The 23,509-nt window shown below is 42.4% G+C and overlaps 1 gene segment (V, D, J or C); it reads left to right on the plus strand.

Moving 5' to 3' along the window:
• Window positions 1-11,782: 11,782 nt before the first annotated feature.
• Window positions 11,783-12,223, plus strand: LOC115576152 (immunoglobulin heavy variable 3-33-like; the record flags this gene model as incomplete). The annotated part of the segment is given in 2 exon segments: window positions 11,783-11,831; window positions 11,922-12,223. Coding segments are annotated over 2 exon segments (351 nt in total), but the record flags the coding sequence as incomplete, so codon positions are not given.
• Window positions 12,224-23,509: the final 11,286 nt, after the last annotated feature.

The raw sequence follows: 23,509 nt of genomic DNA on the forward strand, positions 1-23,509 counted from the left end.
TTATAAAGGCTTAAAAGAGGTGGGGAATGACACCCAGGTGTCTCTCACCCTCATTCTCATTATTTCTTGCTTGTGTTCTGAATCTGTCACTGAGAACCTCAGATTAGATTGCCAACCAGGAATTCTGGTCTGTTTAGGGTCTATTGTGTTTTCTTGGCTGCCCACATCATTCTAGTGAGGAAAGTGTGTTTATTCTGGTAAAATACACATGAAACTTTTTTATTCTTGAAGTTTGGCTCTTCGGTCTCCTCAGTGTTGCTCTCCACTCGATAAAAAGATGTTTATGTTATGTTCCTACAATACAACATTTTCTCCACCTGTAATATATATATATAAATGAATGTTAATTGAAAGGAATTGACGATTGTATTAGTGAGAGGACAGAAGAGCTTTAACATTAACCATGTTCTCTCTAGCGGTTCTAAGCAATAATTTTACATTAAATCATGGAGCTGTGCTTCGCAAATGACTGAATAAATTGATAGATTGACACATTTATGAATAAATGTAATAGTGGATATAGGTAAATACATAAATGGGTGGTTCTGTCTCTGGATGTGTTTTTGTCATCATTAATCAAGGAAAAATAAATTAACATCACAATGTAATGAAACTAACAGAGTGTGTGTAGATGAGCCACTCCCTCCTCATGATGTCCTGATGCAAGTCTTCAGTCTGTGCAGTGTACTTCTGTCCTGCTGACTGCTCTTGTACTTTGTGTGGAGCATCAGAGGTCACATCTCCAGCCTCAGGATGATGAACACACTCACTCTTCTGCTGGTTGCTCTCTCTCTGCCCTGTGAGTTCTCCTGCTTCTTGCTGTTTTATCTTCTATCACACAACATGGACTGATGGTCAGTCAGTGATAGCAGAAAACTTCCCAGATGACTGTCTCACTTTCTTCTGTGGCTCCTCTCTTCTTTCATCTCATCAGGTTGTACAGGTCAGAGTATGGAGTCCATTCCTTCCAGTTCAGTAGTGAAAAAGCCTGGGGAGACTCTCAGTCTGTCTTGCAGGGGATCTGGCTTCACATTCAGCTGCTGCAGTATGCACTGGATCAGACAACCTGCAGGAAAAGGACTGGAATGGATCGGGGTTGGCTACTCCAGCTCCAGTAGAAACACTTATGCCAGCAGTGTGCGAGGACGTGCAGAAATCAGTAGAGAAGATAGCAGCAGCATGGTGTATCTGAGACTGTCCAACTTAAAGCCAGAGGACTCTGCTGTGTGTTACTGTGCCAAACACACACACTGGTTAAAGAAGGCAGAGAAGCTTTATAAAAACTCCACAGAACATTTGTTTCCAAAGACCTACAGGTGGCAGCAGAACATATGAAGTCAGATGACACTAACTAAGGAGAGTATGACAGTGACTCTAAACACTCACACATACATACATGCATCATATGAAAACAACAGCTGATGTTGTGGTTTGTGACTTCCTGTTTCTCAGTGTTACATCTAACATGTGTTTTTCTACAACAATGATGGTTTATAATGTTCCTATTATTAATGTTTAACAGCAGGTGATGAGAATATATTTGAACATTTACATGATATATCCAGTATATGGATGGACCAACACATAAATATATCATACTGGTGTTTGAATAAACATCACTGTTAAATAACTTCTTCATTGTTAAAAACATTGCAAAAAAAATCTTCAAATGTATAACATTATGATGATGTCATTGTTGTTCTGTCCAGAGGTGTGTGAGATGTGGTGTGTTTCTCTGTGAGGAGGAGGAGTCGATGCAAAACTCTGATCTCTTCATCTCTGGTGTAACGGATTGGGACCTTGTTTTTCCAAGTGACCACTGCGCACTGAATTATAAACAGTCCGTCCAGATGAACAAAGACCAGATGTTAGAGGAGACCTTTCTGAGTCTCAGATTTCCAGAGTTTTGTTAACACAGAGCCTATATAAGTCAGTGAAGTGGAGAACTTAAGGTGACAAATGGTCGTCTTCCACCTTTCCGTGATAACCCTTTGGGTCTGGTGGACCCCCCCTGTGAACTCAGGAGACCGTTTCTTCTCGCTGGCAATGTTTATTGCCCAGCCCATGTTGTCTTTCAGCATCAGAGTGTGAATGGAGAGAGGGGGAGGGAGAGAGTCAGGCCATTAGGGTGTCAGAGAAAGTGGATCAGAGGGAGATCTGTGTGGACATGAAGATCGCATCTCTGTGATATAAAGATGAGACAAAGGACATGTTCCTACATATTTGAACATTTACATGATATATCCAGTATATGGATGGACCAACAAATGAATACATTTTACTGGTCTGTGAATAAATATCATCATTAAATCACTTCAGACACTTCTTCATTATTAAAAACATCACAATAAAAATCTTGAAATGTATAACATACATGATGTCATTGTTGTTCTGTCCAGAGGTGTGTGAGTTGTGGTGTGTTTCTCTGTGAGGAGGAGGAGTCGATGCAAAACTCTGATCTCTTCATCTCTACATATGTGTTGCAGAGTGAAGGACAGAGACTGAATCACTGACAGACACACTGTAGACTGGACAGAGACAACTGGCTTTTACAATGATCACACCTGATTATTTGGTTGTTTTTCTCATCCTGTCTATTAACTTGGCAGGTAAGAACAATGATTGTTTTTCTGACAAACCTCCTGCTACAAAGACAACATGGCTGCATTACAGTAACTAATGAGCTGTTTAACTGTCTGTAGGTACTGAGGGTCAAACACTGACTGAGTCTGAACCAGCAGTTAAAAGACCTGGAGAATCCCACAGACTGACCTGCACATATTCAGGGTTTAGTGGCAGCAATTATGCTACTGCTTGGATCAGAAAGGCTCCTGGAAAAGGACTGGAGTGGATTGCTTATGTCAGCAGTGGCAGTGGTAGCACTCAATACTACTCTGAGTCAGTTAAAGGCCGGTTTACCATCTCCAGAGACAACAGCAGACAGCAGGTGTATCTGCAGATGAACAGTCTGAAGACTGAAGATTCTGCTGTTTATTATTGTGCTCGAGACTCACAGTGACTGGAGTTGTTGAGCAGCTGTACAAAAAACTAAAGCACTCATCTTTACTGGCCTGGAACAGCCAAAGCATTAAGTATGTTATATCCAGTGTTGGGAAGATTACTTTGGAAATGTAGTTGGTTACAATTACAAGTTACCCTGTTGAAAATGTAATAGTAGTGTAACTATTTCAATTACTTTCTCAAAGTAATGTAACTAATTACATTTAATTACATTATGATTACTTTTCTTAATTTTGAATGAAATCTCTCAACTGCTAACCATTTTCACATTTTAAGACCTATAGTGTGATAAACCTTTAAGTTCAAAGGTTTAACCATATATTATGAGTCTGACCTTAGGCCTGTACTGCGAAGGAGGCTCACTTCCTCACTAAATGGAGCGACAACGGGCTGATTTCAGCCAAGAGGAGCAGGTTGTTTTAATGGAGAGAGTATGAGCGATACAAAAAAGCCTGATCACAGCCTGAAGCAACAGTGTTGCTGCAAATATGACAAGAGGAGGCTGATTTTAATTTCCGACATCTCTACATTGAGCTGCTTTTAAATATGAAGCTTTAGAGCAACAACAACTGTTGTTTTAAACTGTTTTATATTGTTTTCATATATTTCACTGATCGCAATTATAAAATGCCAGTGTGTGTTATATTGAAAGCGAGGCTGGTGTGTGTATGAAAATAGGTTACAGTGGGTTTTTTAGGTGCTGTAGCTACAAGCAAATCTCATGTTGTCTCTGTAAAAAGACCTTTTTAAATGTGAGAAAACAGAGTAGACTACTCAAGATTTGCGTTTGGGCAACACGCGGAACAATTCATATATTCATGGCCACATTAAGTTAAATGATCTGTCCTGCTTCGAGGGCACAACTTCTTTCAGTGGTGACTGTATATAAAAGTAAATAGGCTATAGCCTAATAAATGACCTCCTGACGCGAGTCGGATCAACAGCTGAGCAGCGTATCCCCTCAGCTGAACATCTGTAGGTGGAGACCTCAGAGAGAAAGTAAACAGCAGCGGATCAGCGCGATCTCTCCCTCCGTACAAATGCTCTGTTCTGATCCAGCTCCACTGGACTTTCAAAGTAAAGGTCACGCCAGCTGTAAATGAGTTAAATAGTGAAACAGCGGCGCTTTTCTAGCCGATTTTATGATTAAACTCTGAACAGAACCTGGTCGGGACCAGGTTATGAGCTAAGCATAAGTTACCATGGTGATGTTGTCGGGCTAAAAGAGAGCCACCTTTGTAATACAGAGAAGCCTGGCTTCTGTCTGTATGAAGTGTTTTTTGTATTTCCAGCCCAGGAACATCTTTAGCGCCGCCGACACTGTTGCTGCTGAGTCTGACTGCCGCTGTACGGTTTGTCGGTTGAGTCGAATGGCACATGACCAGAGAGAGCCAATCACAAGCGATAGTTTTGGAAGGAGGATGTTGATATGACAAAAAATAAAAACAAACATGAATCCAGGGGGGCGAAAAACTATTTGATAAATCCGAGCTTTTGCGCCGATTTTTAAAATGTAACTTAAGTTGTCATCATTGATATTTCCAAAAGCAACTGTAATTTAATTACATATTTTCTCCCAGTAATGTAACGGATTACAATTACGTAAATTTTGTAATTAAATTACGTAACGTCGTTACATGTAATTCGTTACTCCCCAACACTGGTTATATCATACACAATTGTATTTTAATTTTGAATCTGTTCCTGAGAAATATTGTTAGTAAACATTTAATTGAAGGAGTCATCACCCGGAAATCGCAATTTCTCTCATTAAATCATGCATATTGGTGTTGGACCTCTGTTGAAACTTGCCTGAAAAGCTGGAGTTTGAAAGTGGCTCAGTTTTTTCGCTTTGGCTCTTTTTCCGAACAGGAATAGCGCACAATAGTGTGCATTCCTAAAGCACGAGATTTTGACTCTGCTCCTGTGGTGACGTTACCACAGGAGGCTACTTGCATAAGCATCGGCTCACAGCCGTCCTCAGCCAGACTTTCTGAGTGAGCAGGCAGAATCTGCCTACTTCTGTCATTTTCACGCCATACATCGTGACCGCCAGCATTAAAACTCAGGTCTTACATGTAAAACATGAGTGTGAAAAGTAAGAAGGAAAAAAAAAAAAAATTCAGTGACTTCCTGCTGTAAACGTGTCTCTCCACCGTCTCTGCCTCTTCACTCTCCCGTTCAGGTTCCGACTTCAGCTCGTATAATGCCTGAATTCCGTAAGGTTCGTCATTTAGAGTGTGCGCCATGACAGGGGGCTGTTTATGTTTTGGAGTCTGTGTGCACGCAGGCTCGCCCCCGGCTCTGTCCTTCCTGCGGCCAATCAACGCGCGCCTCATTACATATTCATGCAATGCACATCTGCGTGAGAAAGTCGCGGTATGAAAAAGTGTCAGAACAAGCTCTATGTTTGATTTTAAAAAAAAAAAATGTTTTCTAATATGTTTTAAGAATTGATCCAAAGCGATCCAAGAGGGACTGGATATGTAAAAAAACCAGGTGATGACTCCTTTAAAGAAAACACAATAAAGGTTACGTTGTTACGGCCGGGTGACGGAGGTGGACCCAAAAGCGGCAGACTGGGAGAGTGCACAAAAACGCTTTATTAACAAAGGGTTCAAAAATGAGCAACAGAAAGTTTCCACTGCTGCAAACGGCAGGAATAACAGAAGTCCGCGGCGTCTGGCGGCTGAAGGCAGGCTCAACAAAGGGTGTCTGCGTCTGTAGGCGGCTGGAGACTGGAGGCAGGTTAGCGGGGGGAAGACAAGGCAGCGAGGCACCGAGCTGGCAAAGAAAGCACAAAAACGAAGTCAGAACAAAACTCTTCACACACTAGAAACAATGCCGGGTAGCAGAAGACGCTGGCTACTGGCTCTACCAATGAGACGGAATTATCTGGCACAGGAGTTGAGTCAGGCCGGCTTCTTATAGAGTAGGTGATTAGGTGGGGATGAGAACCAGGTGTGCCTCGCTGCGCTTGGCTAAGTGGGACAGCAAACAATTCTACTCTGAGTCAGTCAAAGGCCGGTTTACCATCTCCAGAGACAACAGCAGACAGCAGGTGTATCTGCAGATGAACAGTCTGAAGACTGAAGATTCTGCCGTTTATTATTGTGCTCGAGAGACACAGTGACTGGAGTTGGTTGAGCAGCTGTACAAAAACCTACAGAACTCATCTTTACTGGGCTGAATGAGCCAAATATGACATATTTTATTTCATACATTATCATGCTGTAATTTTAAATCTATTCCTGAGAAATATTGATAGTAAATATTATATGAAACAAAACACAATAAAGGTTTCTTGTTGACTAAAGACCCAATGACTGCACAACAATGTGGTTACTGAAACCACTACAAATTTTGACTTTTCTGCAAATAAAGAGACAACTCTCGGTTCCCCACGTCATAGTTTCTCTCTGCGGGGGTGAGGCGACGAGAGAAGAATGCGCATGGATGCAGCTTTTGGTCCGCAGGCGAGCGCTGGGAGAGGACGGCCCCCACCCCTGAATCAGAGGCATCCACCTCTACCATGAACTGAAGGTCAGGATCTGGGTGGATCAACACAGGAGCATTAGTAAACATACTTTTCAGTTTGTCGAAAGAAGTTTGAGCAGCATGTGACCATTCATAGACTTGTTTTTGCGACGTTTACTGGGTGAGAGGGGCGGCTATGCGACTATAGTTTCTGATGAACCTTCTGTAATAGTTTGCAAAGCCCAAGAATCTCTGCAGCTGCTTTCGGGTGGTCGGAATCGGCCAATTCTCCACCGCCTTCACCTTGGTCGGGTCTGGTCTGAGCTGCCCCTTCTCCACTATGTAGCCTAGAAAAGGGACTGTGGTGACGTGAAACTCAAATTTTTCCGCTTTAACAAACAGTTTGTTTTCCATTAGTCTCCTTAACACTTCTCTAACATGACTCACATGTTCTTCATAGGTGCGTGAAAAAATTAAAATATCATCCAAATACACAAAAACCACTCTGTTCAACAAGTCTCTTAATACATCATTCACTAGAGCCTGAAAAACAGCAGGCGCGTTTGTTAAACCAAAAGGCATCACCAAGTATTCAAAATGTCCCAAATGTGTGTTGAACGCCGTTTTCCACTCGTCCCCCTCTCTAATTCGGATGAGGTGATAGGCATTCCTTAAGTCTAGCTTTGAAAAGATTTGGGCCCCGTGAAGGGGACCAAAAGCGGAGTCAATGAGAGGGAGCAGGTATTTGTTTTTAACCGTTAATGTCGTTCAAACCTGTAAAGTCAATGCAGGGGCGTAGGGTGTTATCCTTCTTCTCCACAAAGAAAAAACCGGCTCCAACTGGGGACGAAGACGGGCGGATGAGGCCCGCAGCTAAAGAGTTATTAATGTAGGTCTCCATGGCTTCTTTTTCCGGTTTGCAGAGGGTATAGAGTCTTTTGGTCGGGAGCGGGGAGCCTGGGAGTAAGTCTATGGCGCAGTCGTAAGGGCGGTGCGGCGGAAGTGAAAGGGCCCGGTCTTTACTAAATACTTCACCCAAGTCATGATACTCAGCGGGAACGTTAGTTAAGTCCATTTCCTCCGGTGGTTCGGGAGCACTGGGGCTTCTCTCAGGAGTGGCGGAGTGTAGGCAGTGAGCGTGGCAGAGATTACTCCAACTACGAATGGTAGACGTCGTCCAGTCTATGTGGGGGTTATGTTTCGTCAGCCAGGGTAGCCCCAGAACTATGGGGGTCAAAGGGGACTTGATAACGTACAGTTCAATCTGTTCTTGATGGTTGCCCGACAGGGTTAGCTTTAAAGGTTCAGTTTTGTGAGTCACGATGTCCAATTGTCGGCTGTCCAGGGCCAAAACTTCTTTCAGGACCTCTAGTTCAGTCACCAGGAGGCCGTGTTGCTCAACTAGGTTAGAGTCAATGAAATTGTCATCCGCCCCACTGTCTACTAAGGCTTGGACCGGAATTGTCTGTTGTGACTGATGCAACATACCTTTTACTTGGACCCGGGCAGGGGAAGAGGAGGTTCGGCTCACCAGTGCCCCCCTTTTCACTGACGAGCCTGGTCTTTTGGCACCTCCGGGCATTGGGCGAGGAAGTGTCCCCCCTGGGCACAGTAGATGCAGAGCTGGTTGCGCAGGTGCTGCTGTCTCTCCGCGGGGGCAAGTCGGGCTCGTCCCAGCTGCATTGGCTCATCCTGAGGTGTTGATGCAGGCTTCCCAGGAGGGACCTCCGGTTGAGCGAGGCGAGGAGAGGGCGGCGACGGCAGAGGAGCCGCTGTGGTGGTGTAGACCGGTGAAGGGGAGAAGGGGTGGAACCTCTGCCTGTCTGTTCTCTCCCTACGCCTCTCTCTCATCCTGTTATCTAGACGTATGGCTAATTCCATCAGCTCCCTCAGTGAAGAGGTTTCGTCCCTCACAGCTAACTCGTCCTTAATGTCACCTGACAATCCTTTTAGAAAAACCGCTTGGAGAGCGGACTCGTCCCACCCACTCTCTACTGCCAAAATCTGGAAGGTTACAGCGTACTGGGCGACTGACTGCCCCCCTCCCTGTCTTAAATTCAGTAGCTGGCCTTCAGCCTCCCTCCCCTTAACGGGATGATCAAAAACCCTCTTCATCTCATCAGAGAAACGCTTGTAATCTGTGTTTAAATCAGGTCGCTGACTTGAGACTGCCAAAGCCCAGGGCGCAGCTTGCCCAGAGAGCAGACTCATTACAAAAGCTACCTTAGACTGAGAAGTGGAATACGTACTGGGTTGCTGATTAAACACTAATGAGCACTGATGTAAAAACTGCGCACATGTCCCTAAGTCACCTGGGTACCTGGCGGGGATGGGGATGTAGGGCTCTAGTGGCGGGGTGTAGAAACGCCGGGTGAATCCTCCGCTGGCGGGGCCGCCGGTGGTGACTCTGAGGCGGGAGCTGGGGGGGCGAGCCGGTCCGCGAGGGAATCCACCCGTCCGCTGAGCTGGTTTACGCTGGTGGCGAGATCCCGGATATGCTCCAGTACCTGCCTCAGCGTGGTATCATGTTGCCCCACCAGGGTGCCTTGATTCGCAAGTGCTTGTCTCATGCGCTCGGTCTCCGCTGGGTCCATTTCTTGGCCAGATAATTCTGTTACGGCCGGGTGACGGAGGTGGACCCAAAAGCGGCAGACTGGGAGAGTGCACAAAAACGCTTTATTAACAAAGGGTTCAAAAATGAGCAACAGAAAGTGTCCGCGGCTGCAAACGGCAGGCGGCAGGAATAACACAAGAAGTCCGCGGCTGAAGGCAGGCTCAACAAAGGGTGTCCGCATCTGTAGGCGGCTGGAGACTGGAGGCAGGTTAGCGGGGGGAAGACAAGGCAGCGAGGCACCGAGCTGGCAAAGAAAGCACAAAAACGAAGTCAGAACAAAACTCTTCACACACTAGAAACAATGCCGGGTAGCAGAAGACGCTGGCTACTGGCTCTACCGATGAGACGGAATTATCTGGCACAGGAGTTGAGTCAGGCCGGCTTCTTATAGAGTAGGTGATTAGGTGGGGATGAGAACCAGGTGTGCCTCGCTGCGCTTGGCTAAGTGGGTCAGCTCCGCCTCCCGCCGCTCTCCAACACTGCAGGTAAAGCAAGGGGAAAAAAGCAGGGTGCACACAACTATACATCCCCGAATAAATCGGGGCAGCACGAGCCATGACATACGTGTTGACAAAAGGCCCAAAGCCAGCACAACAATGTGGTCACTTGTCGCAGTTTCTTTCATGAAATCACTAGAGGGCAGTCAGTAACAAGTTTGTCTTTCCTCTGTTACTTAAAAGGAGACTCTGTGTTCTCATTAATATTAACTGACTGACTCTCAACACTCAGATGTAGTTTTTGCATTTTGTCTCACAGGTTTCAGTTCCTGAGCAGCTGTTTTCCTCTCGAGGCTCCAAGTTTTCTCTGTATGTCTTCAAACATCTGCTGACACTGAAATGATTAAAAACCTTTCATGCCAACCAGCAGCATCAGACAGAAGTTTTCATAATGTTTACATGATGCTGTCTGCTGTCACCTTGCTGCAATACAGGAAGAACACTAAGTGATCAAATGCTGCAATAACAACAAGCTGTTCTTACATTTGAAGTTGATCTTAAATGTAATGTAGGAGGTGCTGACAGCAAATACATTCTCTCAGGAAAACAGCTCACATCATATTTAAAGTGTTTTAATGATTTGAAACCATGCTGAACACACTGTAAACATGGCTTATAGAAAGCAACATTCTTGGTGGTTTCTCTTTTTGTTTCCATGACACATCACCATTAATATTGTGATGCTGATTTTAAAGAATATGTTTTCCATCATCTATGGTTCATGTTATATTCACAGTAAGAATAGTTGTGATAATAATTTACAGTTGTTTCATTTCTGTAAGTTGAGTGTGTAATGAAATGAAAATATCATGTGTAAAGCAGAGGTGATTTCCAGGCATGTTTTCACTCTGCAGATATAATAACAGTCAACAGACTCTTCTATTGGCTCCAGTCAGACCAACATTGATGCTTCATATGTTTGATTCTATGCAAACTCAGTGAGCTTCCTTGTTACTCAGCTATAAAAACTTCCCATCAGGCTGTCAGTGGAGTTCACAGCACGTCAGTTTCAACATCAACCGTGTTTTCTGTAGCTCTGCTGCTGCTGTTGGCAGCTGGATGTGAGTCTCTCTGGATTTGTCAAAGTCAATAGTTCTTCTTTTGCAGTTTAACTTGATCATTTGTTCCAAAACATTTTGTTTTTTTAACAGGTGTGAAGTGTGAACAGTTGACACAGCAAGCCTCTGTGACTGTGCAGCCAGGTCAACGTCTGACCATCACCTGTCAGGTCTCTTATTCTGTTAGCAGCTATCGCACACACTGGATCAGACAGCCTGCAGGGAAAGGACTGGAGTGGATTGGAAGTGCATACGTTGGATACAGCACATACTACAAAGATTCCCTGAAGAACAAATTCAGTATCAGCTCAGCCTCTTCCAGTAACACAGTGACTCTAAATGGACAGAATGTGCAGTCTGAAGACACTGCTGTGTATTACTGTGCCAGAGAGTCACAATAACACAAACCATCAGTAGACCTGAACAAAAAGCCCTCAGCGCCTGAACACTTGTAACATGAAGCCACCAGAGGAGGAACCCTCAGACCACTAATGATTTCAACACCAGTTCACTGTTACAGTAAAGAGAAGCCGACACATTTAGCAATGATAAAGTAAAAGAAACATGAACTGGTTTATACAATAATAATTATACAATAATAAAAGTTATTATTATTATTATTATTGAATGGAGACAATTGACAAAGTGTATTTTATGAATCACAAACTGCAGTTTTCTTCAATTGATGTCCTTAAAAACATATGCTTCATAAACACACACAACAAAGTCAACAGTAACCTGGAACAACAACTGTCATATTTTCTTGTTTTTCCTATTAAATATAATTAAAAATACTCACTTCAGTGGTATTGTAAAATTGATTAGCCCATCAAATTCTTGACATGATGCACAGTGCTTTATATTGAGGGGCAACCAACTTAAATGATGTGTTTGTCAACTAGTTGCACAAAAACTACTAAACATGCAACAGTTTCTCTTGAAGGAATGAATCATGTTCAGTAAATATTCATTCACAAGTTTCATCAAACAGTGAGATCCAAGTCAAATCCAGGTCCACACTGTGAGGAGGAGTCGATGCAAAACTCAGATGTCTTCCTCCTCTACTTATCTGACTGCAGAGAGGATGACAGAGAACAGTGGACACACAGTTTGACATGATGGATTTTAGGACAGGACTGCTGCTGTTAACTGTCTGCTGGGCAGGTGAAGATTATCACAGATCTTGATCTAACATAGCTTAAAACTGTGTCATCAGCTAGTTTCACTCAATGTTTTCTTTTATTCTCCTGACAGGTGTTGATGGTCAGACTCTGACAGAATATGAACCAGTGGTTAAAAGGCCTGGAGAATCTCACAGATTGACCTGTACAGCCTCTGGATTCACACTCAGCAGCTACTGGATGCACTGGATCAGACAGGCTCCTAGAAAAGGACCGGAGTGGATCGCCTTGACTTATACTGATGACAGCAAACAATTCTACTCTGAGTCAGTCAAAGGCCGGTTTACCATCTCCAGAGACAACAGCAGACAGCAGGTGTATCTGCAGATGAACAGTCTGAAGACTGAAGATTCTGCCGTTTATTATTGTGCTCGAGAGACACAGTGACTGGAGTTGGTTGAGCAGCTGTACAAAAACCTACAGAACTCATCTTTACTGGGCTGAATGAGCCAAATATGACGTATTTTATTTCATACATTATCATGCTGTAATTTTAAATCTATTCCTGAGAAATATTGATAGTAAATATTATATGAAACAAAACACAATAAAGGTTTCTTGTTGACAAAAGACCCAATGACTGCACAACAATGTGGTCACTGAAACGACTACACATTTTGACTTTTCTGCAAATAAAGAGACAAAAATGTCTCTGAATTTTGTGGAATCTAACTGCGTCATAATATGAATGTGAAAAATAATGTTACAGTTTCTTTCATAAAATCACTAGAGGGCAGTCAGTTACAAGTTTGTCTCTCCTCTGTTACAAGGAGAGTTGTCAGCAGAGCTGGACAACCAGTCACTCTGTCCTGTAAAGTGGAAGGACTTGCTCTGGCTTGGCTGCACTGGATTCGTCAGAAACCAGGGAGAGGACTGGAATGGATCGGACGCATTGATAGTGGAACTGGCACAATATTTGCCCAAAGTGTCCAAGGCCAGTTTACCATCACCAAAGACACGTCCAGAAATGTTGTGTCCTTAGAGGTGAAGAGTCTAAAACAAGAAGACTCTGCAGTTTATTATTGTGCACGAGAGCCACAGTGACACAGCAGACTACAGAGCTGTACAAACACTGAACTACACTGATCTCTGTATGAGAAGCACTGAAGCATGTCAGGACTGAAAACAAATAATGTCCCATTGAATGAGGCCAGTTAACAATGAAACACATTTCATCAGGGGTCCGTTTCACAAAGCAGGTTTAGTGAAAACTCTGAGTCTGTTAACCCTGAAATGAGGGAAACTCTGAGTTTTCCGTTTCACAAAGGGAGGTAACTCAAACCAGAGAAAGAGGGGTAACTCCAGCCTGTTTCACAGAGAGAGGTAACTTAAGCTCTCGGTCAGTTACCACGGTAACATACTCTGTGAAACTAACCTGGTCGGGACCAGGTTTTTCTCAACAAACCTCGAGTTTCTCTCTGTCTCCGCCCTCTTTCAGCCACACACGCTATTTGATTTCCTCATTCATTCAGTCAGCAGGCGAGTTTTGGCGTAGTATAGTTCTGCCGTCTGTTTTTTGAGAAAATCATTGCAAAAATTAGTCAGTAGGGCTACATTAGAAGTTATATTAGGTGGCGACTATTTTCACTACCATGGCATGTCCTTTTGATAATGATCCCGTGGATGAAGGTGCAGCATTACTGCGCAGATAATTAAATATTCGTCGGGAGATGATTATCAGACCACGCTTAGATGTTCTTGCATTTCCAGACAGTTATCTTTTTGAGCGGTACCGTTTCACGTCACAGTCCATCATTTACATACACAACCTAATCCGTCCTTACATTTCCAACATTACCAACCGAAGTCATGCTCTCACATCCCAGCAGATATTGTGTGTTGCGCTGCGTTTTTTTTGCAAATGGGAGTTTTTTATACAACGTCGGAGATGCAGAGCACTTGAGCAAGGCAACTGTATGCAGAGCGGTCAGAAAAGTGTGCCTCGCCCTGAAACGGCTACTACCCATTTTTATCATTTTCAGCTCCTCTGCCTCCGTTAGAGGTGGCGGTGCTGGGCCACCACCCGTTGTACGGGCATCTGCTTTCTTTCTGTTGGCTGAGTAGAAGTCTGTGTTAGTTTAAATAGGCTTAATTATTTAACAGAACATGATATAGATGAGAAGACATTTATGTGTGTGAAAACAGCATTATGTTGGGGATAAAACAACTGTACAGTCAAACAGCCACTTAATATTTACAATGTAAAACATGATCAAAATGAGTTACCCCCCATGAGATTATGCCGAGGTCTTACCTGTTTGAACAATGTTTTTATGTTTCAACTTAAGCTGCAGCCAAGTGCGCTTCTCAGCCAGGGTTGCACCTAAATTAAATAAATTAATAGGCTACCACTCAAGCAGTTTCCCCCTGTAATATTATTGTGATTGCAAAGGACTACATTTAAAATTACGCATTGACCCGAGTGCCAATGTTCTCCCACGCCTTCTCCCTCTCTTTTGCTGCTGCAGCGGTTTTACACTTCCTTCTAAAAACGTGCTCAAACTCACCGTATGAGCACATTAATATTTCCAATTCCAGTGGGGTGAAAAACGTAGCCCTCCTCTTCCCCGTTGCCATGGTGACTCGTCGAAAATGTTTATACTTGTGGTGCACGTGCTTAACTCCAGGTTAAACTACTCCGAGTTGATCAAACTAACTCAAATCTGCTGTTCTGGAACCGAAAACTCAGAGTTTCCTATCTCAGAGTAGATCAACTCAGAGTTCAGGGTTAGACTCAGAGTTTGTTGAACCTGCTTTGTGAAACGGACCCCTGGTCTGTCTGCTGTACACAAGTAATGAAATAAAGAATAATGTGTTCATTTTCAGATTTGGACTCTCTATTGAACATCAAATGAACAAATGGTGCATGTGCATCATGTTGCATCACTCACCGTATGTCAATGTATTAGGGCTGTCACTTTTTATTCGAAATTCAAATATTCATTCGAAAGTGGGGGGAAAAGTTCTTATTCGAATGTAATGACCTATTCGAATTCAAAATGTACGCAACCAAATAAGCGCAACAGACCGTTTGAAGTAGTTCGCCTTGTGATCCAACAGAGGGCGCACTAAAACTTCACTATCGGCGCGCAGGTGGTCGAGTGGTTAGAGCGCATGCCATAAACGTAGCCGACCCCGGTTTGATTCCGGCCGGAGGTCCTTTGCTGCATGTCACATCCCCCTCTCCCTCCCATATTTCCTATCTGTCTACTGCTTAATAAAGGTGTCTATGCCAAAAAAAATCTTTAATAAAATAAATTAAAAAAAAAAAAAAAAACTTCACTATCAGCTTGACCTATTGCGCGCCCTATTGACCCTTGACCTATCAATTCAGCTAGTAATATTATGTTGTTTGCTACGAAAATGGAGGACACTAGCGAGCAAAGCCGTCCCGAGTGGACAATCGCGACACCAAAACATCTGAGATGTTACGACCTGTAGTAAAAGAGGACCCAAATGCAGATTTCAAGGGTTTGATCTTAGCTTTTGCAAAAGCTTTATTGGTTTCTCAAGCTGTGGCATAGAGAGCGGCAGGCGAGTCAGGCGAAGTCCCCGAGGAGGAGTGTGACAGCGGCGGCTTTGGGAGTGGTGGACCGCAGACACCGGGGAGACGGAGCGCTGGCACGCCGGAGGGTGGAGAGTGGTAGCTGGCAGCGGACGTGCAGAGGGCTGGAATGCTGGAGCGGAGAGCACAGGAAGCCGGCGAGGTGGAGCACACTAGAAAGCACAGAGAGAAAGGATTTAGGAAACTCGTAAGAGTGATCGAGGTCGACGTAGCGACGGTTGAATCTGGAGCCAAGTACCACATCGGAGAGATATAATCATCTGGCAGCGGGTCGAGTGCGGCGCAAGGTCTTATCAGCAGCCGCTGATTGCCGATCTGCTGCAGGTGTGTGTGTGACGCTGTCACGGCCACAAAGCCCCGCCCAGCCTCTCCAGCAACTCTGAGAAAACATAGAGAAAAAAAAGAACACAACACCCCAAGAGCCACCAAATAAACGAGACATGACATGAGAAGTAGTGTATGGAAGTATTTTGTCCAAAGCAGCTGTCTTACTCTACAACGACAACAAATCTGCGGACTCACCTAGCTTACAACCTCGTAAGCTAACGTTAGCAGGTGAGTTTACAACCTCGTCTGACTGCCTGCTACTCCGCTCATTCAGCTTCAGCAGGCCCTTTGCCAACAGCTCGTAAAAATGCCATCACCGACAAGACAACCAAAAATAATTGATTGTGGAGTCCCACAGGGAAGTAGTCTTGGTCCATTATTATATTCAATATTTACTAACGACTTACCACTGACCCTAAAGGATGCTAAAATTTCAATGTATGCAGATGACTCGACAATATATATAGCAAAACCCACAATTGATGAACTTAGTAGTGTTTTAAATCAGGAACTTCAAGCAGTGGTGACATGGATAACCAACAATAAGTTAGTTCTTAACATTGCTAAAACAAATAGCATTGTATTTGGGACAAAATTTATGTTAACGAACGAGCTGAAACTGAGGCTATATGTAAATGATGTGGCTGTAGAACAAGTGCAAGAAACCAAACTTCTAGGAATAATATTTGACAATAACTTAACATGGTCTAAACACATTGAGAAAGTAATAAATAAAATGGGCAAGAGCCTTTCAACCATAAGGAGATGCTGGGATTTTCTACCTTTAAACGTAAGGGGAAGTGTCATCAAAAGCCTTGTGTTATCACACCTAGATTATTGCTCAGAGGTTTGGTCGTGCGCTGCCACATCATCTATTAAAAAACTGCAAACAGCTCAGAATAAGGCAGCACGATGTTTACTTTGTTGTCCATATCGAACTAATGTTAGCAAAATGCATAATTGTCTTGCTTGGTTGAATGTTAAGAACAGATTTATTGTTTCATTACTTACTTTTATTAGAAAAATATCTACATCTTAACTGCCAAGGGTTCTATACAAATGTCTGTCTTTCAGTTTGGATTAACATGGTTATAATACGAGGCATGCTACGGAAGGTAGATTTACTTTACCTAAAGTGAAAACAAACAAAATGAAAAGTACGGTAATGTACAGAGCCATGGTTTTATGGAATGCTCTGCCAGGACATATTATTCAAGAGAACAACAAATACAGATTTAAAGAACTATTAAAAGAGCATTTGTTAGCCAAACAGCTCTCGGTGTCTGTTGATGTTTAGTGGAGGCTAATTGGTACAATCAATTTGTAATTTATTTTTATTTTTATTTTCTTTATTATTGTTATTGTTGTTTTTGTGTTATTATTGTTATTATTATTATCTTTTTTTGTGTGTGTGAGTATGTGTGTTTGTGTGGTGTAATGTGTTCTCTGTGTTTGTGCACTGCAGTGCAAAGATTATGGTGTTGGGTATGGACTCCAGGAAGAATAGCAATGGCTTTGCCAAAGCTAATGGAGATCCAAATAAAAGATAAAGATAGCACGATTTAAATGCAATCATATGCGGCCCAGTGGTATCGTTTCGGGATCTCATGATGGAACTGGAGCTTAATGTCGTGTGTGTGGGGGGGGTGTATTCGAATACATTCGAATAAATTGCGTGTCATTTCAAATTAATTCGAACTTGATTTTTTGAAAAAGTGACAGCCCTACAATGTATGAACCATAAATTATTTGAATTTAGTTTGAAAAGAGAAAAACTGTTTGAAAATGATTTGATCAGCGTGTCTTGATCAAAACATTAAGTAAAATCTCTTAAACAACTGTTAATTGTGTGATGGTATAAGACGACAATCAAGCAATATTCATAAAAGTGATTCTGCTGATCAGAATTAAACTGTGGATTATTCATATTGTTGTAAATATTCTTATGTGCTGCCCACTGTTCTCAAATTGACTGATAAGAAACAAAATATTGATGACAAGATGAATCATTATTTCATTAACTTTAATAAAACCTGTATGTTAATGTGTCAGATGTCTGAACAAAGAATAACATTTCTTTGTTTATGGAATAAATGTGGTTGTGTTGTTAATACTGACTGACATTTCACAGAAACTAAAACATGTTAGACTCTTGGACATTAATTCTCAAGTTTTGATATAGATCTCCAGTCCAGCTGTTTCCTCCCTGTGAGGAGGAGTCAATGCAAAACTCAGATGTCTTCCTCCTCTACTTATCTGACTGCAGAGAGGATGACAGAGATCAGTGGACACACAGTTTAACATGATGGACTATAGGACAGGACTGCTGCTGTTAACTGTCTGCTGGGCAGGTGAACATCTACACTGATATTAATTTTAGATCACTTTTTATTTGTGCTGCCAAGCCAATGACACACATATTTTTTGTCTCAACAGGTGTTGATGGTCAGACTCTGACAGAATCTGAACCAGTGGTTAAAAGGCCTGGAGAATCTCACAGATTGACCTGTGCAGCCTCTGGATTCACATTCAGCAGCTATGCTATGAGCTGGATCAGACAGGCTCCTGGAAAAGGACTGGAGTGGATCGCCTTGACTTATACTGATGACAGCAGACAATTCTACTCTGAGTCAGTCAAAGGCCGGTTTACCATCTCCAGAGACAACAGCAGACAGCAGGTGTATCTACAGATGAACAGTCTGAAGACTGAAGATTCTGCTGTTTATTATTGTGCTCGACAGCCACAGTGACTGGAGTTGGTTGAGCAGCTGTACAAAAACCTACAGTACTCATCTTTACTGAGTTGAGGGAGCCCAAGCATGAAGTATTTTATATCATACATAATTATATCATAATTTCAAATATTTTCCTGAGAAATGTTGATAGTAAACATTAAATGAACCAAAACACAATAAAGGCCAAAAGACAACACAATAATGTGGTCACTGAAAAAACTACTACTACAAAATTAAACTTTTCTATGCATTTATAAGCAATGGTGTCTTTAAATTTAGCAGAATCCAAATTAGTAGTCATATAAAGATGGCAAATAATGTTAAAGTTTCTTTCAAAAAGTCACGAGAGGGCAGTCAATGACAAGTTTGTCTCTCCTCTGTTACTTAAAGGAGACTCTGTGTTCTCATTAATATTAACTGATTGACTCTCAACACTCAGATGTAGTTTTTGCACTGATAAAGGGAGATAAAGACACATTCAGCAATGAAAAAATAGAAGGAATATAATTAATTTAATTTCAATTCATTCATAGTTTATTCAAATTTTCTTCTTTTTTTCATTTGGAACTTCATTCAAATGTTCAGTTACAATAACACTGAATGTATAGTGGAGACAAATGTGTTTTAAAAGTCATCTGAATAAAGAATTGAATAAGAAAAAATATTTTGGACTAAATTTTCTTTCCCCTAATGTTTCAGAAAGGTATGCCTCATGAGCAATTCAAAAGAAGTTTCAGAAAATCAACATAACAACAAAAGAAACAGCATTTGTTGCCATTTTTTGTTTCCCCCTCTAAAATATAATTAAGAATATCCCCTTTTTTTTTGAACACTTTATTTATAAGTTTTTTAAGTATAAACCACACAGAAAAACAACAAAGTACACAGAGCACAGCAAGACGAGACAAAACAAGACAAGACAAGACAAGACAAGACAAACTGCCAGCCCACAGTAACATAAACATTTTTAAAAAAAAAATACAGTCATAAAAGTCAGTCCACGTACTGAATCAAGAGTACAGAGGTAGATTTAAGGTCCAAGGCAAAAGTCCAAAGAGCCAGGATCAAGGGAGTTCAAGGAGAGGCTTGGAGGTACAGAGCACAATACAATCGGTACAGAACAAAATAGGACAGAATAATATAGTCCAGCGTAACTAGTCCAGGGGATCAAGTTTATCACTTCGAATGTATTCAATAAAGGGTCCCCAGACTTCAAGGAACTTGTGGTGAGCGTCAGACAAAGTATATCGAATTTCTTCCAGGTAAATACAGGAAACCATATCATTCAACCATTTTTTAAAACAAGGAGGGGAAGCCGATTTCCAGTCTCTAAGAATAACCCGTTTTGCTACGACCATACCAAACATGAGAGCTTGTTGTAATGAAGAGGGGAGAGTGAGAGAAAATTTAGAACAGCCCAATATTATCAGGAGACTGTCAGGGGTCAACTGTTCGCTGTATATGACACTGTACAAGTTGAAAATATCATGCCAAAAAATCCTAAGCTTAGGGCAGGAACAAAAAAGGTGACCCAGAGTCCCAACGTCTGATTTGCATTTATCACATATAGCCGAGACAGAAGGAAAGATCCTATTCAGCCTGGTCTTGGAGAAATGCAGCCGGTGGATGACTTTAAACTGAATAAGTTGAAGTCTAGCATTGATAGAGCAAGATTTGATCTTAGTCAGCCCCTGAGCCCACAGCACATCCGAAATCTCCTCACCGATGTCCGATACCCAAGCTTCTTTAATGTGGAGAGATGGGGCTGCCAAACTAAAAAGACTAACGAACTGAGAGATCAGGCGTTTGGAGGTGGGGGGTTTGGTCATTAGCTCATAGAAGACGTGTTGTTCAGGCAACGTTTCAAAGTGAGGGATCGACTGCCTGACAAAATTTCTGACTTGCAAGTATCGAAAAAAATGGCTGGAAGGGAGATCAAATTTTGTCTGCAGTTGGGCAAAGGTCGCAAAGTGGTCGTTAATGTAGAGATCTATGATGGCTGTCAGGCCCTTGTCGGACCATTGTACAAAGGCAGCATCCATCATGCCTGGTTTAAAATAAGGATTCTGACAAATAGGAGCATAGGTGGACACACCAGGAAGGTCCAACACACCCTTAATCTGTTGCAAAATCTTAAATGTATTACGCATAACGAAATCATCCTTAAAACATCTAAAAGGTAAATTTTGTTTGGAGAACAGAATGGCTGCTAAGGAGGCACCTGCACGCACTGAAGCTACATGGGTCTCAATTTCAGGCCAAATGGGATGGAGGGAGCCTGCTTGCTCTGCCGAAGCCGCAGAGTGACTCCAAAAAACCAATGCTCTGGCATTACAGGCCCAATAGTAATGGCGGAAGACAGGAAGGCCGAGGCCTCCCTCAGCAGTAGATTTCTGCAGGTGCGCCTTAGAGATACGAGAAGGTTTGTCAGCCCAGATGAAGGGAATGACGATGGAATCTAACATCTTGAAGAAAGAGGTAGTAAGATATATGGGTATGTTTTGAAAGAGATACATAAATTTGGGGAGAACAACCATCTTGACAATATTGACACGTCCTATTAGTGAAAGAGGAAGGAGTTTCCACCTATCTATCATGATTTTGAGTTTACCGATTAGGTCAGCAAAATTCAACTTAAAAAGGAGCTTTGGGTTCCTGGTAATGTTGACCCCAAGATACGTAAAGTACTCGGTGGATACTTTAAAAGGCAAACTGTTGAGGAAGGCAGAGTCAAGCCCATCAGACAGAGGCATAAACAGACTTTTTTCCCAGTTAATGGTAAAACCAGAAAGCTGTCCAAAATTCTTTATAAGACTTAAAAGTGGACTGAGAGACAACCTTACGTCCGATAAAGTCAGGATCACATCATCTGCATACAAACCTATAGGGCTATCAGATATACCATCACCGATGCCAACGATCTGAGGACAAGACCTAATGGAGATAGCCAGAGGCTCCAAAGCGAGAGCGAAGAGCAAAGGGGAGAGGCTGCATCCCTGTCTAGTCCCATGTTGCAATAAGAAAGGTGGAGATCTGTCATGGTTAGTCAAGACCGACGACTTGGGGCAAGCATACAGCATTTTTAAAAGGGTCATGAATTTATCGCCAAAGCCAAATTTTCTGAGGGTCGCGAACATGTATCTCCATTCAATTTGGTCAAAAGCTTGCTTAGCGTCTAATGAAATAACGGCAGAGTCTGATGGATTTGTGGAATACATAATGTTTAGTAAACGACGAGTATTGGAGAAGGAGAACCTCTCTGGGATAAAGCCCGTCTGATCGGGGTGGATTAACGTGCCAATATGTTTACTTAATCGGTTAGTCATTACTTTTGCGACAATCTTTTGGTCGCTGTTTAACAGGCTTAAGGGGCGATACGACGCGACATTAGTACTGTCCCTATCTTTTTTCAGGAGAAGGCAGATATTGGCGTCATATACACTATTGGGAAAAATTCCATCTGTCACAGAACAACTTATCATTCGGAGAAGAAGAGGGGCGATTACATCTATATGTTTTTTATAGAATTCTATTCCAAAGCCATCGGGACCACAAGCTTTACCGTTGGAAAAGGAGCGAATGGCTATTTTTATTTCTTCTAGTGTGAAATCAGAATCCAATTCTAGCTTAGCGGCTTCACTTAGAGCTGGGATGCTTAATGAATTGAGAAAACAATCAAGGTCAGAGTCAGAGGGCTTAGATTTGGAGGTGTACAACTGACTGAAAAAGTCAAAAAATCTGTTGTTAATCAATTTAGGATCAGTAATCAATTGTCCAGTGGAAGAAGAAATTTTATGTATTGCCCTGTCAGCCTGTACACCTTTTAACTGTCTAGCAAGTAATTTATCAGGTTTATCTCCCAGCTCGAAGTGCTTTTGCTTAAGTTTACGGATGTAGCTTCCAACCTGTTCTCCCAGCATCACATTATACTCGTACTTTATCTTTAGGATGGCGCTAAGGGTGTCGTCATTGTTTGTATTGCGATAAGTGTCCTCCAACGCTGCCAACTCAGCCTCAATAACTGCGAGACGCCTCAGCCTGGACCTTTTTGTGGCGGATTGATATGAGATGATGTGACCCCGCAATACCACCTTGAACGACTCCCATAAAACTGAGTCAGAGACTGCCCCATTATCATTAGTGAGCAAAAAGTCAGAAATCTTAGCCGAGATATAATCATGGAATGCTTTGTCTGAATTTAGGGAGGGATTGAATTTCCAATTGTATGAGGGTGTCTGGAGGTTGAAATTAATCTGGACTGAAAGAGGAGCATGATCGGACACTAGAATACTCTGATATGTTGAACTGAGTGTGTGCGAGGTTAATTTAGAGTCCACCAGGAAGTGGTCAATTCTGGTGAAGGTACCATGTACAGGAGAGAAGAAAGAATATTGCCTCTCAAAGGGATGCTGAAGCCTCCAAATGTCAGCCAAATCAAATGATTTCACCAAATCATTAAGAACTGGCACAGATTTCAATGGTGGGGCAGCTTTGGTGGAAGATCTGTCCAACTGAGGATCGAAATAGCAGTTAAAGTCGCCCCCGATGATTATGTTATGAGTATTATATTCTGCAACAAGATTAAAAACTTTACAGAAAAAATCAGGACAATCAAAATTAGGGGCATAGATGTTTAAAAGAACTAATGGGAAGGAATTGATTGCACCAGTGACAAGGACATATCTCCCACCTGGGTCTGTTGTTATGGAGTTGAATACAAAAGGGGTAGTTTTGCGGATAAGGATGGCAACCCCCCTCGCCTTAGAAGAAAAAGTGGATTGATACACTTGTGAAACCCATAGCGATCTCAAACGTCTCTGCTCTGTAGGTTGAATGTGGGTCTCCTGCAGAAAGATTATGTCGGAAGACAAGGACTTTAAATGTGAAAATACCTTTCCCCTCTTAAGTGCCTTGCCAAGACCTCTACAATTCCAAGATGTAAAAGTAATAGGACTCAATCCCGGCTTGGCCAAATGACTATCCTGCATTTAGAAAACCAAAGAACAACAAATAAAGGCGGACATGACAAATGTG

Source organism: Sparus aurata, chromosome 23 (assembly GCF_900880675.1).
Source record: "Sparus aurata chromosome 23, fSpaAur1.1, whole genome shotgun sequence".
In the NCBI taxonomy this organism is placed as follows: Eukaryota; Metazoa; Chordata; class Actinopteri; order Spariformes; family Sparidae; genus Sparus; species Sparus aurata.